This window comes from Biomphalaria glabrata, chromosome 5 (assembly GCF_947242115.1).
Source record: "Biomphalaria glabrata chromosome 5, xgBioGlab47.1, whole genome shotgun sequence".
Lineage (NCBI taxonomy): Eukaryota > Metazoa > Mollusca > Gastropoda > Planorbidae > Biomphalaria > Biomphalaria glabrata.
The window spans coordinates 36,182,912-36,200,319 of NC_074715.1; the positions used below are offsets into that span (position 1 = coordinate 36,182,912).

Genomic DNA, 17,408 nt, shown 5'->3' on the forward strand with positions numbered 1-17,408 from the left:
AAATCGGTTTCTGTTGCCTACGGTTAACGAGGGTCTCATGTGGCCAGCTCAGCGACCAACCATCTTTACTTTCCCCAGCTAATGTCAAGTACCCAATAGAGCTGGGTGGACTCAGGGGCGCCCAAAGATCCCGAAATTAAAAATCCCAGTCTTCACCAGGATTCAAACCCGGGAACTCCTGTTCGGAAGCTAAGCCTTTACCGCTCAGCCGCCGCGCCTCCTAGTGAAGTAAATAGGTGTATAAAGTCTGCGTTATTATAGATTCAATCTCTTTGAGTTTATTTACAATTGAGTTTGACCTAAGGAGATGCCTTTCAATACCTTTAAAGTTTTGTAAAATTATGCTTACCTTTGACAAGACAAGAACTTACTTATTTAGTGGAATTTTGCACATCATTCAAGTCCACACCTTTTGTTGACATATATGAATGTATAGATATAGGTATCAATTAATTGGCATAATAAGAATGCTCTCCATTTGGACTTGTATGTATATGTTATTTGACGTGTATGAATGTATAAAATTAGATTTTTAAATATATGTATTGTTGTAATATTTATTTATTAAATTATGCTGATTACTATGATGTAACAAAAGCATAAAGCATGCAGTGCATTATAAAAAATCATTGAATACGCCACAGGACCAGCTCGTTTTCATGTTTACTGGTAGTACATTGGACGAATGCTAAATGTTTCAATGTATAAGTTTTATATATACAACTCAAAGCATAGAGGTGCTGAGAGCCTGGAAGCACTGTATTACAGTTAACAATAGCTCCAATCAGTAATGTGAACACATTTTCTTTGACTTACGTTGGATGTGTATTTATTTCTAGTGGTGTCCTTTTCCAATTGATTACACGCAGCATTGGAGATTCACACAGGTTTGAGAGAAATGTTTGCTTTTGTTTTTTCAGTTGTTGATGCATGTTGTTTTGATGCATCCTTTGTTGCATGAGACGCACCTCTCCTCTATGTTGATGTGGATTCATTGTCATGTTAGAAGAGAAACAGAAAAGTTGATTTTAAAACAGTTTATATTTGATCTTTTTCGTGGCTTCACTTATTATTGCATTTTTAAACCTCAGAACAGATTTTTTTTTTTTTTTTTTTTAGTTTTCGTGTTTGGTTAAAAAAAAAGGGGAGGGGGAGAGAAGTAAAAGAAGTTTTTTAAAATACTGAAACTCAAAGTAAAACTTTACTTTATGTTTAATTTTGTGCAGTGCAGCTCTCATATGCTGTAGATATTCTTTACAATTTAAGCTTTACACTATCTAGGTGTTTTAATGTCCAGTAATTTTATGATCTAGAAATTATGTTCAAAGTTGATATTTACAAACGTGATATGTCATTTTGATTTCAATATTTCCATGCACACACATGCAGAACACTGAAGGAACTGCATCGATCAAATCTAAACAGAACATCTTAGTGATCATTTCACTGCTTGCATTAGCATTAAGACTTTCATGCAGTGTTTCCCAATTTTTTTTTTACTTAGCGGAACTCTTTGCACATTTTGAGTATTTAGCGGAACACTTTTTTTTTATCGAGATTAATTCAGTGGTGGCCTCCCAATTAATTATTCCAATAGTTCGTGGAGCATCTATTCAGGCCTCGCGGAACTCTAGGGTACCGCGGTATACAGTTTGGGAAACACTGCTTTAATGCATAGTCTCTTCTGCATACAGTTAATTGTTGTGTCGTGTTATACATTTTCCTTCCTTGATGTCTATTTTGGTTTGTTGAATTTGATGACTTGCACTTGTGTACACCTAAATGTGTTTTCAGTTTTAAAATATATGTTTATACAACTTAGCATTATAGTTGTTACACCCAAACTTACAATTGATAGATTTAGTACTATGTTTAGAATCCAACTGTATGGGTACTACTATATTGTCAATTTTGAATGTTTATAGCTTTGACCTGGCTACAATTAATAAGAAATGCTCAGATATGACTTCCTAGTAGATCATAGCTCTCAACATGACAGACTCAAGGTTGAAACCTGTGTACAGATGTATATGCACTGTGTATCCAATTCTAAATTCAATGTCATGGCGACAAATGCAAAGTTATAATTCTAAGAAAACATTTATAGTCTAGCAAAGTCAATTGTATGTTTATCAGACTTTCGGTTTCATTTCCGAGACTTGATGGATTAGAAAATACATATCGTTAGAGTTTTCAGACCTAAAGGTTTAACTCTGATCCTTTAGCCATTTCTTCTAACTAGATCTACACGAGCCTTGTGCAGTGCTATCTCAGAGTCGTTAAAACTTTGATATTACTGGAGTCTGACTTTTACAAAGCTTATATTAACTTACTCTGTCTTTCTGTCTGTCTGGGTGGAATATTTTAAACGTTATTTCTCTCACAATCCGCTATCGGATCAAGTTGAAACGTTGTCGATGACAACACATGAATCTACTTCAAAAATTAATCAATTAGTTCATTAATTAGTCGTAATTGATTAATTTTGTTGTATATGGAAAATACACTACGCTTTGGGGAGATAAGCCTTGTATAGAGAATTAGGTCGTTTGCTTAAAAATCTAACAATATTCTATTTTGGTTAGTTCTTGAATAGCTCAGTGGCTAGCACGTCAGCCTTCCATCGTGGCGGTTTGATTTCTATAGTTCGAATTCAGACACAAGCTTTTTTTTATTATTCATTTTATTTTATTATTTTTATTTTTTTTAAATTTTCTTTTGAAAAGCAGACGGAAACCCCCTCCCAGACAACCCCCTCTCCCCTCAAATTGGTCCACAAAAGGGCTTTGGACCATAGCGCATTGAGCATGCTATAAGCTTGAAAAATACACTAAACAAAATCCATTAATACAAACATTTCCAGCCGCACAAATGGTATAAAAATGAACTGCACGATTGATTCCAAATAATTGATGTAGTTTCACTCAATATAAGCTTTTTTTTTTTCTATTTGTCTTGCTGGTCGTAGATCGATCAACAATTTGAATTCAAAAAGAGAGTAGTTTATTAGAGAAGAACTCCTCTAGTTAAACTCACTCTGCACGACTGGTTACAATAGTAACACTTCTATGGTTACAATATCTATACAAGTTTCGTTTTGGTCAAAACCTAGTGTCTTACCATGTATCTCCAGTTTTGTAGCACATGGTAATTTCAATACTATTAATAGATAAGATAATTCCTAATTATACAGCTTAGGCTTCAGGTTCAAATCATAGTCCTGGATTGTTTTGTGTTATACCATTCTACTAATCACTCCATGTGTCCGAAGTAAACTTTTAATGATGATTATCTCTCCTAGTTTGTATAGTTTTGTGTTTTCCATTATTCGTGCAACCCTTTCGTAATTTCAATGTTTTAATTGGAATGTAACCTTATAATATATTTTTTTTAACTTCTCGAGCCTACATGTGTAACCTTGACCTGCAATAGATTTGTTGTCAAAATCTGCTTATATGAGTTACTGCTATTGGAATGTGTTTGATGTTTGTGCGATATTTTGATGGCAACATCTGTTGACTTTCTAATTTGCATTTGATACATTTGAAATATTTATGTTACAATTCTCAGCTTGTATTTTTTAGCTCTCTCTCTCTTCAAGTAATCAATGATTTATAACACGCTATTAAAAATTGTATTAATTGTTGTACTATGGTACTTCGTATTCCAAAATGTCTTTGTAGATCAAATAAAAGAAATCACATATTTAGTACCCACTAGATTTCTAGATTTAAGTTGTATGTTTGTATCAACCTTGCTTTCAACTCTTAATTTGATTGATCCTTCATCAGGCCGGACGTCGCATTCTTGATCTCTATGAAGACCTTCGTGATGGGCACAACCTCATCTCTCTGCTGGAAGTCCTGGCACATGACATATTGGTAAGTGAGGCTCTCTCTGAAGACCTTCGTGATGGGCACAACCTCATCTCTCTGCTGGAAGTCCTGGCACATGATATATTGGTAAGTGAGGCTCTCTCTGAAGACCTTCGTGATGGGCACAACCTCATCTCTCTGCTGGAAGTCCTGGCACATGACATATTGGTAAGTGAGGCTCTCTCTGAAGACCTTCGTGATGGGCACAACCTCATCTCTCTGCTGGAAGTCATGGCACATGACATATTGGTAAGTGAGGCTCTCTCTGAAGACCTTCGTGATGGGCACAACCTCATCTCTCTGCTGGAAGTCATGGCACATGACATATTGGTAAGTGAGGCTCTCTTTGAAGACCTTCGTGATGGGCACAACCTCATCTCTCTGCTGGAAGTCCTGGCACATGACATATTGGTAACTGAGGCTCTCTTTGAAGACCTTCGTGATGGGCACAACCTCATCTCTCTGCTGGAAGTCATGGCACATGACATATTGGTAAGTCAGGTTCTCTATGAAGACCTTCGTGATGGGCACAACCTCATCTCTCTGCTGGAAGTCCTGGCACATGACATATTGGTAAGTCAGGTTCTCTTTGAAGACCTTCGTGATGGGCACAACCTCAACTCTCTGCTGGAAGTCCTGGCGCATGACATATTGGTAAGTGAGGCTCTCTTTGAAGACCTTCGTGATGGGCACAAGCTCATCTCTCTGCTGGAAATCCTGGCACATGACATATTGGTAAGTCAGGTTCTCTTTGAAGACCTTCGTGATGGGCACAACCTCATCTCTCTGCTGGAAATCCTGGCACATGACATATTGGTAAGTCAGGTTCTCTTTGAAGACCTTCGTGATGGGCACAACCTCATCTCTCTGCTGGAAATCCTGGCACATGACATATTGGTAAGTGAGGTTCTCTATGAAGACCTTCGTGATGGGCACAACCTCATCTCTCTGCTGGAAATCCTGGCACATGACATATTGGTAAGTGAGGTTCTCTTTGAAGCCATATGTTCTCGTTGGAACTCAAAGCTAATTAGTTGAGTCAACTACAAGAAACATCAAAATCTAAGAAGGTGAAACGATCAAGAATGCCTACCCTTTATACCCTATCTACTTGATAAGAATGTATATTCAATATATTGCTAGGAATAGAGATGCTCTAGAAAGATCCTAGGTATCACAAATGAAGAGATTAGAAACAGGAACACTACGGTTATTGGGCCCCACAGTGACTTGCTAACCACTGCTAAACGCTAACTAAAACTCAATGGCCATATAACTGAAACTTAATGGCCATATCACACAAAGTCCACGGGGCTCTCAAAGACCTTGCTTCAAGGAACAGTACCAGAAAAAAGAAGAGGCCAACAGAGAACGCGATGAGAAGACAAAATAAAAGAATGGACGGGCATGGTATTGATAGATATTCTAAGGCAAAAGACAGAGAGGAATGAAGAAAACGGTGGTCAGATCATGTGTGGTGCCCCAACGGCTGACCATACTAGGTGGTGAAGGGTGATAGGTTAGACTAAGTTGTTTAACTACAAAAAATAATTATATTTTCTGAACACTTTGTGCCATTTAAAATTTTATTTTACTTTTCATCTAAGACTTGGCCGTAAGTTCATTATAGTAGATATGTTTAGTTTAGCTCTTCTGTTTGTCTTGCTTTACATGTTGACCATTTGTTTGTGTGTCTCTTTTAGCCTCGTGAACGGGGACACATGAGGTTTCATAAAATACAGAATGTCCAGATAGCACTCGACTACCTACGTTTGAAAGGGGTAAGTAGCTCATTTAGTCCTATATGCACTATCTAGTATGTATTGGTAATCAGACAATATGATGTAACTTCTGAATGGATTTCCCTTTTTGTTTGACAAAGCTTATATCAACTCACTCTTGTCTGTCTGTCTGGTCAAATGTTTGAACATGTTTTTTTCTCCCATTTCCCATTCTCAGATCAAGTTGAAGCTTTGCACAATTATTCATTTGTACCTGACAAGACACGAATCAATAAAAAAATTAAACCAATTATTTAATTAATTATTGGTGATTAATTATTTTGTTTGATATTGAAATAAAGAAACTAAATGGTACTAGACATGGATTTAATTCCCCTTACCGGTATTACATTTGGACATGTCTTTTCTCCCACTTTCCATACTCGGATCAAGTTGAATCAAGTTGTATTTTTCAGAGTCAGTGAATCTATCCAAAAATGAACCAACAAATTAATCGTTTAGTGCTCATTAATTAATTTTGTTTTATGTAGCAGAAAGGCAGCTAAACCCTGCCATTTTCAGATCATTGGCAGTAATTAGCGGTTCCCTTAGGTCATCTTTGTTTTTCAAAAAGAATCTTTTATTTTTCCTTGTGCTTGTTGGTTATCAATCCCCAACGTGTTTGAAATCAAATGTTTCTCTGTGTGCCTATAAAGTTCTTCATATTCATGTTTGAAGACTTCACTTGTTTTCTTGAACTTATTCAGGCAACCCTTTCTTTCCTGTCATCATGGCACTTAAAAGTGGCTTTTTAAAAAATAGCTTTTTATTCCATTTCTTTTGTGTACTTATTTCTCTTCTTTAATACTATTGTTGCTACTGAAAATAGCTGTACGTGTATTATGACCTCTGACCTTTACCTTTGCAATGTCGTACACACGTGGAGGTGATTTGCTGTCTTCCCAAATGTAGACTATAAGATTTCTTTTAGGCATGACTTTTGAACTATCTCCGCTACTTGTATCTATTTTTGTTACATCAGCTTATCTTTATTGAATGCACTCATCCTTGTAACAGTTACCTATATATGCATACTTGATTTCAAGTAAAAGTAAGGGTACCTATTCAATGTTATTTGCAACACTTTGTTCCCCATAGAGAACAAAAATAAAAGGACAGTTTCAAATGACACATTAAAGTCACTAGATCTATTAGTCTAGAAAAAGTTTTTGTCCAACTAACATGTTACTCTGTGGCCCTTGTTCACTTTGTATATGCATATTTCTTGGACAGGCGTTGAATGTTAATATTGTTTCATCCCCTGCAATGTCCGATTGAGATAAGCAGTGCTTTTTTTGTGACGGTACGCACCGGTACGGCGTACCTGCACCCTTTTCAATGTGTGGAATTTTTTTTATAACTTTTCTTGTAATTTAACGTTTATTATTAATTTATTAGTAGTTAAAAAGTTGGGCAATCCATCACTGAGTACCAGCACCCTATTATATTTACAAAAAAAAAAAGCATTGGAAATAAGTAATGTTCTAACAGAAATGTGTATGGAAACTCTGGAGTCATTTTGTTCTAGGAGAGGATTCTGTCAACTGTACTCTGGAAGCATTTAAAGTGTGAAATATTACACGGTGGACTAACTATGTATAAGGAAAATAATTAACTAAGGGTTTCAACAACAGGGAATAAGTATTTGATAATGTTTCTTACTTTTTCTAATCGCAACGTAGCTATCTATCTATCTAAAGATAGATGCAACATCTGCAAAAAAGTATGCACCATGAAACAGAAAGCCATTCAATGTGACACCTGCGATGAATGGTACCATGCATCATGTCTCCATATGAATACACCTGTGTATTATGCCTTAGGCAACAAAGATGCATCATGGCACTGTGTACCGTGTGGGTTACCTCAGTTTACATCAGGACTGTTTGATTCCTTTGATGCAGACACTTCTAACCCATACAACATCCTAAACACCATCCCAAACCAAACTTACCAACCACTAGCCAGATCCACTCCTGTTAAACCTAAATCTACTAAAATTAATACAACAGCCTCATTAAACAAACCTACTAAAGAAGTAACACCAAAATACCTTAAAACCTTGGTAATAAATTTTCAAAGCATTAGGAACAAAACAGCAGACTTAGAAATTTTATTAGAATGTGAGAAACCAGACATAATTGCAGGCACAGAAACTTGGCTACATCCTGAAATTTATAACGCAGAAATTTTCAATAGTAATTATGAAATTTTTAGAAAAGATAGGGCTGATAATCATGGAGGAGTTCTTTTAGCAATAAAAAACACTCTTTTAGCAGAAGAAATTACCTTACCTAACTCAAAAAATATAGAATCAACATTTTGTAAAATTAATACCACCTCAACATCCCTAATAATAGGCAGCATTTACAGACCACCAAATTCTAGTTTAGAATACATGCAGGAACTATGTAATCAGATTACGACACTTAAAGAGACAAATAAAAATGCAGTTTTTTGGATTATGGGTGATTTCAACCTACCTGATATAAATTGGAAAACACTAACCATAGATAAACACCAAAACCTTAAGGACATAAATGAGCTTTTCATAGAAACTTTACACAACCTAAGTTTAGATCAAATCATTAAAAAGCCAACTAGATTAAACAACACATTAGATCTCTTCTTAACCAACAGACCTGGATTAGTAGTTGATTATGATATTATCCCTGGTCTATCAGACCATGAGATCATAAAAATACACAGTCAGATAAAAGCAGTAGCCAATACAAAACCCCAAAGAAAAATCTTACTCTGGAATAAATGTAACCTAACACAACTACACCAAGCTGCATTAAACTTTCAACAAACATTCTTATTAGAAAAAGACATTAACCAACCAGTCGATGACCTCTGGAATTTCATTAAAAACCATCTTAAAAGCATTATAGAAAATCAAATACCAACTAAATATACATCAAACAAAATAAATAAATGCTGGTTTGATAATAGACTAAAGAAGCTTTGTAAACAGAAGGAAAACCTATATAGAAAATTTAAAGAAACTAATGCAGAAAGAGTTTACAAAAAGTATATAAAAATTAAACACTTAACCCAAAAAGTAAGCAGACAGCTGCAGAGTGAATACATAAACAATGTAATATCTAAAGACAACAACAAAAACCTATGGTCATACATTAAGTCTAAGAAAATGGAAACAACAGGCGTAGCGCCATTAAAAGATGAACATAACATAATACATAATGATAATGAAACTAAAGCAAACATTCTAAACAAATACTTTGCATCAGCATTCTCAGCCCCAGGAGACAAAGACATATTACTGAATTTGAACCAAGTAGACAACATAGAAGATATAGTAGTACAAGAAAATGGAATTCAAAAACTATTAGCCAACACCAAACCAAATAAAGCTTCTGGACCTGATGGTATTCCAGCTAGATTACTCAAAGAACTAAGTAATGAGCTAGCCCCAGTGTTCAAAATACTCTTTCAGGCTTCACTTAACCAGGGCAGAGTACCAAAGGACTGGAAAGAAGCTAATGTCACCCCCCTATTTAAAAAAGGAGAAAAATCTGACCCAGGAAACTACAGACCAGTATCACTTACCAGCATCACATGTAAAATCCTAGAACACATAATATGTAGCAACATCATAAACCACTTAGACAAACATAATGTCCTCACACCATACCAACATGGCTTTAGGAAATATAGATCATGTGAAACACAACTAATAGGACTAATTGATGATTTTTCAAAAGGTTTAGATAATAGTGAACAAATAGATGCTATCTTACTAGATTTTTCTAAGGCTTTTGACAAAGTTCACCACCATAGTTTGCTTAAAAAATTAAAATATTTCGGCATTAATGGTCCACTGCATCAGTGGATTAAAGACTTTCTGATAGGGAGAGAACAAACTGTAATAATAAATGGCTCTAAATCAACACCGATAACAGTAAACTCAGGTGTACCTCAAGGAACAGTCTTGGGTCCACTACTATTTTTAATTTACATAAATGATTTACCAAATTGCATTAGTTCAGGAACAAAAGTCAGATTATTTGCAGACGATTGCATAATATATAGAACAATAAAAACAACACAAGACACAGATATTTTACAAAGAGAATTAGATGAATTACAGAAATGGGAATCAAATTGGAGCATGTCTTTCCACCCAGAAAAATGTCAGTTGTTAAGAGTAACAAAAAAACTAAAACAAATTAATTCCACTTATCTTATTCATGGCAAACCAGTAACACAGACTAAAAACGCAAAATACCTAGGTGTTATAATAAATGAAAAACTGTCATGGAATCCACATATTGATGAAACTACAAAAAAATCAAACAAAGCATTAGGATTTATTAAAAGAAATTTCTATAAATCAAATAAGAACATAAAACTAAAATGTTATTTAACCTTGGTTAGGCCAATAATAGAATATGCATCCTCTGTTTGGGACCCCTCAACTCAAGAAAACATTAAGAAACTAGAACAGACACAAAATAGAGCAGTGCGATTCATAACAAACGAATATTCACATTTGACTAGAGTAACACCTTTAGTAAAATCACTAAATTTAGAAAGCCTTCAGGACAGAAGGCTCAAAAGTAAAGTAGCAATAATACATAAAACACTGAACCATAATCTTCAAATACAAAAACAAAATTTAATAAAATACTCTGAAAGACACAAAGATAAAGGCACATTCCTCGTCCCATATGCTAGGACAAATTTGTACAAATACTCCTTCTTCCCTAGTGCTATTAGAGCATGGAATGGGTTGCCTGAGCTAGCCAGGAAAACCAGTGACTTGGCAGAATTTAAGTCATTGGTTAATATGCATGACTAAATGCATGACGCGTAGGACGTAATCATCTTCTTTTTTGAAGTAACGTCTGTATTATATAAGATAAGATATAAGATAAGATAAATGAACAATTATTGTATACAGATCGAACACGTGATTGTTAATATCTATTGTATTATAGATCACTGGATGTTTATGACAAAGTAGGAACTCTAAGCATTTCATAGAAAACACTAGACACAAAATGCCTGCGGGAAAAAAAATTGGGAAACACAAGGAAAGATAATTTACTTCAAGACCTGGTCATTTTTATTTTCTACAGTTGTCTTCCTTTGTAAGCCTTTGGTATTGCTAATAACTTGGCGAAGCTAACTGGTTTTATGTTCTTAATTTTCCATATTCTTAGATAAAGTGTTGAGCTTTCGCTACAAATTACTAGCACGTTTTTCACCCCTTATTTATTTAAACAGATCAGAATTGTAAATATTCGTTCAGATGAGATTGTGGATGGCAACCCGAAACTTACATTGGGTCTAATATGGACTATCATTCTCCACTTCCAGGTAAGTCAATGCCTTAACTCTATAAGGTAGTGCTTCACTTGTGTGTACAGCGCCAGGGCACAGCATTTTGCCAGATAGACAATCTAAACAAATGTACTTGGAATTTGAAATGTATTCAGTACGCACTTTACCTTCACCTCTGTTTGTTAAACCATTTGGCAATGTCATGTATCAGTCATAACTGCTCTGCCTTGGCTTGCAGTGTAGATGTTTGTCATATTTAAACAGACATGTCATCCATACAATGCTATTGTCCAATACCTTTGATGTAACTATAAATAACACAACACAAGAACATCAAATACACACCACTGAAAGTGCATTCAAGTGAACAAACATGTACAAACACTAATACACACACACACACACCCAGGTGTGCATACACACACACACTTATTAACAAGCGGACTGGTACTTTTTGCTTGTTTTATTATTGACTGTTTCTTAACATAACACTTCATGCCTACCTAAATCCATATCACCATTGGGCATTTAGTATCACACTTTGTCCCTCTGTTAAATATGAGCTCTATATCTCTAGGCTTGAGCTAGTCCTTTACTTAGTTCATAGTTTTTCTTCATTGTGTGTGTGTTTGTGTGTATCTACTAAACATTTTATTATCTCTATGTGTTTAACACACTTTTTAAAATGTGTCAACAATATTAATCTTATTCATTTAGTTTCTCTGTGATGTGTTCTTGAATCAATTGTTTTAGTTTATGCCCATGTGATATGAACACATTGAGACTGGTTTATTTACCTCTAGTCACACATTTAAGTGGACTTACTCTCATTCATATGATCATACTTCATTTCCCTCACATCAACCCTTGATGTCTGACTGCGCCAATTAACCTCTCACTCTATCTCTCCCTTATTTCAGTCTCCTCCTGTAAGGAAGCGCAAGGTACTAACTCTATTTCTTGTCCCAGATTTTTGTTTTTAATTTCCTTTCTACACATCTAACTTCTTTTTTTAAATTTTGTTTCATTTACTGCTTCTCTCTGTATATTTAGTGCAAACATCAGCAATCACTGAAAATATGTCACATCAACATCCATTCGTTATTTAACATATGAGCATGTCTGTTCATCGGTCACTTGGCTTTTTTTTTTAACCGTAAGACTTATTTGCTATACATTTATATAACAGTTGTAGAGAAATATTTTGTGCTCATCACAGTCTTATATACATGCCATAACGTGTTACGATCATTTAGTTGCACAACAGCCAATAAACAAGGGCCACAAATCCGCGGTGCTCTAAGGAAGTGAGGCCACATTGTGTCTTAAACCTTGATTATGGTCTCATGAAACTAGCTAACATTTTTTTTCTGTTAGATTGGCGAATGTAATAGAAAAGATATTACCTTTTTTTTTCTAATAGCATAGTATGTAAAACTTTAGTGTCCAGGATGTAGTTGAAAATATTTAGCAATAGAAGCACTGAATCTGCTTTGTTTTAACCCTTTTAATCACACATGGGCATTCTTTGTAACGCCCGAATTCAACAATTCCACTCCATGTCATTCATCATCATTCAGACGTGAACCTTGGAACCCCCCCCCCCCCTTAATGTAAACATGAGTCAGTCATCAAAACTTTCACGTCAGCCTGAATCATCCATTCATTCTCCTCCTGTAGCTCCATCATCGCTGCCAGTCTCGTAATAATCAAACAATGGCTATGTCAAGAGTTTTACCTTTGTCTCCCCCCTGCCCAGCCTAATTCAATGTCTTTCTTTGTGTCTGCTCAACTCTTCATTGTAAACCATCAACAACAAATTCAATGTTCAATGTAGCGTTGTGGCGTCATCCTCACCTTCCGGATTATCACCCATCGTTAAATACTTCTTTGTGTCCACTTTTTTTTTAGCGGCCACCCGAAAGGGGAAAAGACGCTATTAGTTTTGTGTGGCCTGTCAGTCCCGTTTATATCTCAGAAACTATAAGAAAAAATGAAAATCGGACATCATGATATTTTAGAATTTAGATCATTCAAAGTTCTGATGCATCGACTACTTTTTTCTTTTCCGAAAGTGAACCATCTAATTTTTTAAATTATATATGCAAGCAGATTTTTCAAAAACGTACTTACACCACTTTTACAACTATTCACTATTAATTGTAACAAACACTGGAGTCTCTTTCGAAAGGGACACCTATGCACTCATTGACTTTTTCATTAATAACTCAAGCTTCATTCATAGATTCACGCATTGGTACAAATAAATTTGCATCTAAGGTCACAATGGTAAAAGTGTCAATGGTTCATTATAAAATATATTTTCCATTTATTAACTAACTCTAGATCTAGACTTAGATCTTATTCTAGACTAGACTTAGATCTATTTCAAGATCAAGACTTAGATCTAGTTCTAGACCTAGACTTAGATTTAGTTCTAGACCTAGACATAGATCTTGAATCTAGATTTAGATCTAAAACTAGGTCTAGATCTAGCTAGATCTATGTCTAGTTTGTATGACAAATGACAATGGAGATATCAATTTTATTTTGCGAGGGTAATGTCTGGTCCAAGTAGACCTACTCCAAGTTTTTCAAGTCATTTCTAACTAGCTCACGACCTAACTAAAATAGGTCAAGAATTTTTTTTTTTTTTTCGTGTTGCCAATTTATCTAATTTTGTAAGAAGAAGAACTCTTTTTTAGATTCTCTTTATGACATGTAACATGTTATTAATTTTGAATGTATGGATAAGGTTAATAATTATTTTAAAAATAAATACAAGTGTACGCTAAATGAATATATGGAGATGCTGTGGCTGAGTGGTAAAGCACTTGGAACCAGAAATCCGGTGTTTGAATCCTGGTGAAGACTCTAGGTAGACCACTTCGGGGGCCGATTTTGAGTTTGTGTTTTCACAAAAAACTGTCTTTGTAACCTTGTTTTGCTTGTAATAGGCGCAATGTGATTTTGCAAGTTTATAGGTTTTTGTTTTCAGACTGTTTGACCCCTAGAACTCACTTTGTTGGTATTCTGACTGAGGCTTCATAAACTTTCTTGTAAAACAAACGTGTATCTTTACTGCTTTCAGAGATGCGCTTATCTCACTGCTGTGGGAATTTCATTTTTATGAGTGTGTCCCTTATTCAATGATTCAATTCTACTGGAAATTTTACGTTTTGCGGGTTTTTTAAAAATTAGAGTGTGAGTCACTGACAGGTCAGATTTTGTTTCTCAATGAAGTGTGGTGCAGCGGGCATCAGCTGTAGTTAGATCTTATACCTTCGTCATCAGGTGTTAAGTGATATACCTTGGTTACCTGGTGGATAAGCCTTGAGTTATTGATAGAGTAAGCTGCATGGCACAATCAGGCACACACAAAAAGACAAAAAAAAAAACCTTTCAGACTTGCTTGCTTTGAATAGCATGAGAGCCGTGAAACATTGAGAGAGTGGGTGTGCATGCGGTTGAGAAGATCATTGAAAGGAGACAACGCGTTAGATTAACTAAAGAACAGACAAACATCTTGATTCTTGTGAACAGGGTGGGAGGGGTGGGCTGGATGAGATGTTTGTAATGGTCGGGATATGTCTGGAGAGTAGACGCCTCACACCTTTTCACTGCCGTCTAGAAGCTCAAGTCAAGATGACTTCAAGATGGTCTTATTTCTTTTCTCCTAACTGCTGAAGGCTGGGTGCTGTGACGTTGATCCAGTGATGCCTGGCCACTACAATAAATGTCCTTCAAACTGAAACGGTTTGGTTGCTTTAACACTGTTTTCTTAGCCTAATGACGTTGTTCTGAAATAATATTAGGGAAACACAACATTCTATCTCTAGACACGTATGTTGGTGCAAGAGTCAATGGATTGTTTAATTTTTTGGTCTCGTTGTAACAGTATATAAGTTTCATTTTATTTCATTCGATTTAGCCAGAGCTCGACAAAACCGTATCGATTACATGTTTAGGAGAATATTTTGACTTGATAATGGAGTTGGCTTATTAAGACCATCCTTGCATCATAATGTCACCTAAATATTCCAATATTATGAGTGCTAGATCTAGTTTAAGAAAACATTACAAAGCCAATGCCATGACTCTGTGGCACATACACAGTGCCATGGTAAATAAACATTTGTTGACTTAGCTGGGAATGATACCGTGATAGGCAGGGAGTAATCTTTCTTAATGGGAAGAGCATCCAGACTTAAGATAGGTCAGAGAAAAAGGTGAGAAAGATGATATATCTCTATTACCTTGTGCAGCCATCTTTGTTCTGCTGTTAGGTATGAACTTGAGACTGAGCTGAACACTTGGTTGTGTTTAATGCCTTTGTATATTAGTTTAATACATGTTTTGAGTTAATGATATGATATTTGTTTTGAAACATTTCTCTGTACTTGTAGTAGTTCGATAAAGTATTTGGGATGTACCTCAGTAACTTGTGGACACTAGGCAAGTCTCAAGAGCGTCAAGTACATCATGACAGACAAGTGAACTATCGAGTCAGACACACTCATGTAGTGCTGTAAATGAGAGGAATGCAACGAGTCCTGTTTAAGACAGAATGAGATGTGAGGGTATGTGAAAGTCAGCGACTCTTTAATCCATGATGGAATCATTTTCTGATTTTATGACGCACAGAAATAGTCAATGAAAGCTAACTACTAGAAAATGAATTAGTCAGGGTCTGCTGGTTGGCAGTGACCCGTGTAATACATTATTAAGTACAAAGGTAAGCCATGGCAGCTCATAGTTACATGTCTTGTGGTGAACTATGGGAACGCTGTATTGATAAACAAGGCAGCAGTATACAGGTGTAGGAGCTATTTTTGTGATCCAGCTCTGCAAGATGGCGACTCTGGTTTACATTGTTACACTTTTTGTAAACAGTCCGTAGAGGAAGTCCGTCGTCAAGTCGTTAGGCATTTTACAGTATATTAATAGAAATAAGGTTGGGGGCAGTTGGTCGCATGTATTTGGGGATACCGAGGGTAAGGCCATAGTTTGAAACAAATGCAGAGGAACGCTCTCACGTTATGTTTCTAGCCTTCTACAAATAAACATTGTTCAATGTATGCAATGAACAGTGGCACTAGAAATAGGTCCATATAAAGTGGGATGTTTTTTTTTTACCTTGTTTCTTTGATCTGTATCAACACTTGAAAGTAATCTTTGTTTCTGTGTTGGAAGTGGAGTTGTGTTTGTCATTGGGACGGAAGCAAGGTGCACATCTCCAAAGTAGTTCACATTCATGATTAGGTTGATATGATTGTTAGAAAGTGAATCACTCTCTCTCTCTCTTTCATTATTTTGTTTTCTTTGTTTATTGTTATTTTGTACAGTTTCTTGTTTGGTGTTTCTCATGAGTTATCATGGTTAAGCTGATAACATGTTGATACTGTCACACTGCTGATGCACCTGCACGGACGTCGGGGAAGCCCCGGTATCATAATGACCGTATGCCCGAGTCGTCAGGGCTTCTCTATCTTCAGGCAATCTTCAGTTATCTCCCTCTTTAGTGAAGGTGAAAAATGTTCAATTTCAGGAGCAGCATGACATTCGTGCCAGACGCATTTGTCTGTTTGCCCCTTCCCAAACGTTGTTCACTGTTACTTCCAAGTATCTGCCCCTGCTCTTCATGTGTCTTCTCTCTCCACATCAACTGTAACGCTCACAATGAGAGATTCCTGCTAGACTTTTAGTACTTCTGACGGTATGTCTTCTGTTTGCCATGCAGCAGAGTTCTTTTGTTTGTTATATGGCATACGACTTCTTTGACTTTTTCTTTTAGCTGGCTATGAATTACAGATACGTTAGCCCTGGTGGGGGGGGGGGGGGGGAGAGTCACTTAAAGAATTGGGCCAGAGAAATGCATCCAGTGTTTAATGTTTGCCCCTTTCCTAGTTTCCTCCCCCCCCCCTTTTTTTTTCCACCGAAAAAAAAATTATTCATTTTTTACTTAGTTTCCCCTCTTTCCATGTCTATCTCTATAAATACCACACCTCTGTCATTACCAACAGTTTTTTATATAGTTGAATCCCTTCTATCGTGTTTATGTTTTCTCTATAATGTTTTTTTTTATTATTTCATTTCCTTTTCTCTGCAATCACCTTGGAGATGTTTTCAAATAGAAAATAATTGAGAAATAAAAGGCGAGGGGGAAAAAAACGTTTACCTTAGCTCCCAGTGCACGCGTACAGCCAGTTTTCCCATTCTAGCCAGCCGTGAGTGCTGACTTGTAGGGCTGATAGTATTAAGAGCATAGTGGATATCATGGGAGGCAGGCACTATCAACAGGGAGAGCAGACTGGAACCTGGTCTTAGTACATTCCTCTGGTGGCAGTCATAGTGTTTGGTACTTTGTTTCATTAGGACTAACACTGTTCACATGTTTATAAACACTGGCTGCTTCTGTTTTATATTATGAAATGGTACATGT

The 17,408-nt window shown here is 36.1% G+C and overlaps 1 protein-coding gene across 8 annotated transcripts in view; it reads left to right on the plus strand.

The window, feature by feature from the left end:
- Positions 1-17,408, plus strand: part of LOC106064970 (microtubule-actin cross-linking factor 1, isoforms 1/2/3/4-like) — a 184,831-nt gene that overhangs the window by 49,384 nt on the left and 118,039 nt on the right. For 2 of the 8 annotated variants that reach the window (XM_056030219.1, XM_056030227.1), the window contains exons 5-8: positions 840-887; positions 3,792-3,881; positions 5,579-5,656; positions 10,910-11,002. In XM_056030219.1, coding sequence (XP_055886194.1) covers positions 840-887; positions 3,792-3,881; positions 5,579-5,656; positions 10,910-11,002 — 309 coding nt within the window. The other 6 variants (XM_056030218.1, XM_056030220.1, XM_056030216.1 and 3 more) reach the window with 6 other exon arrangements.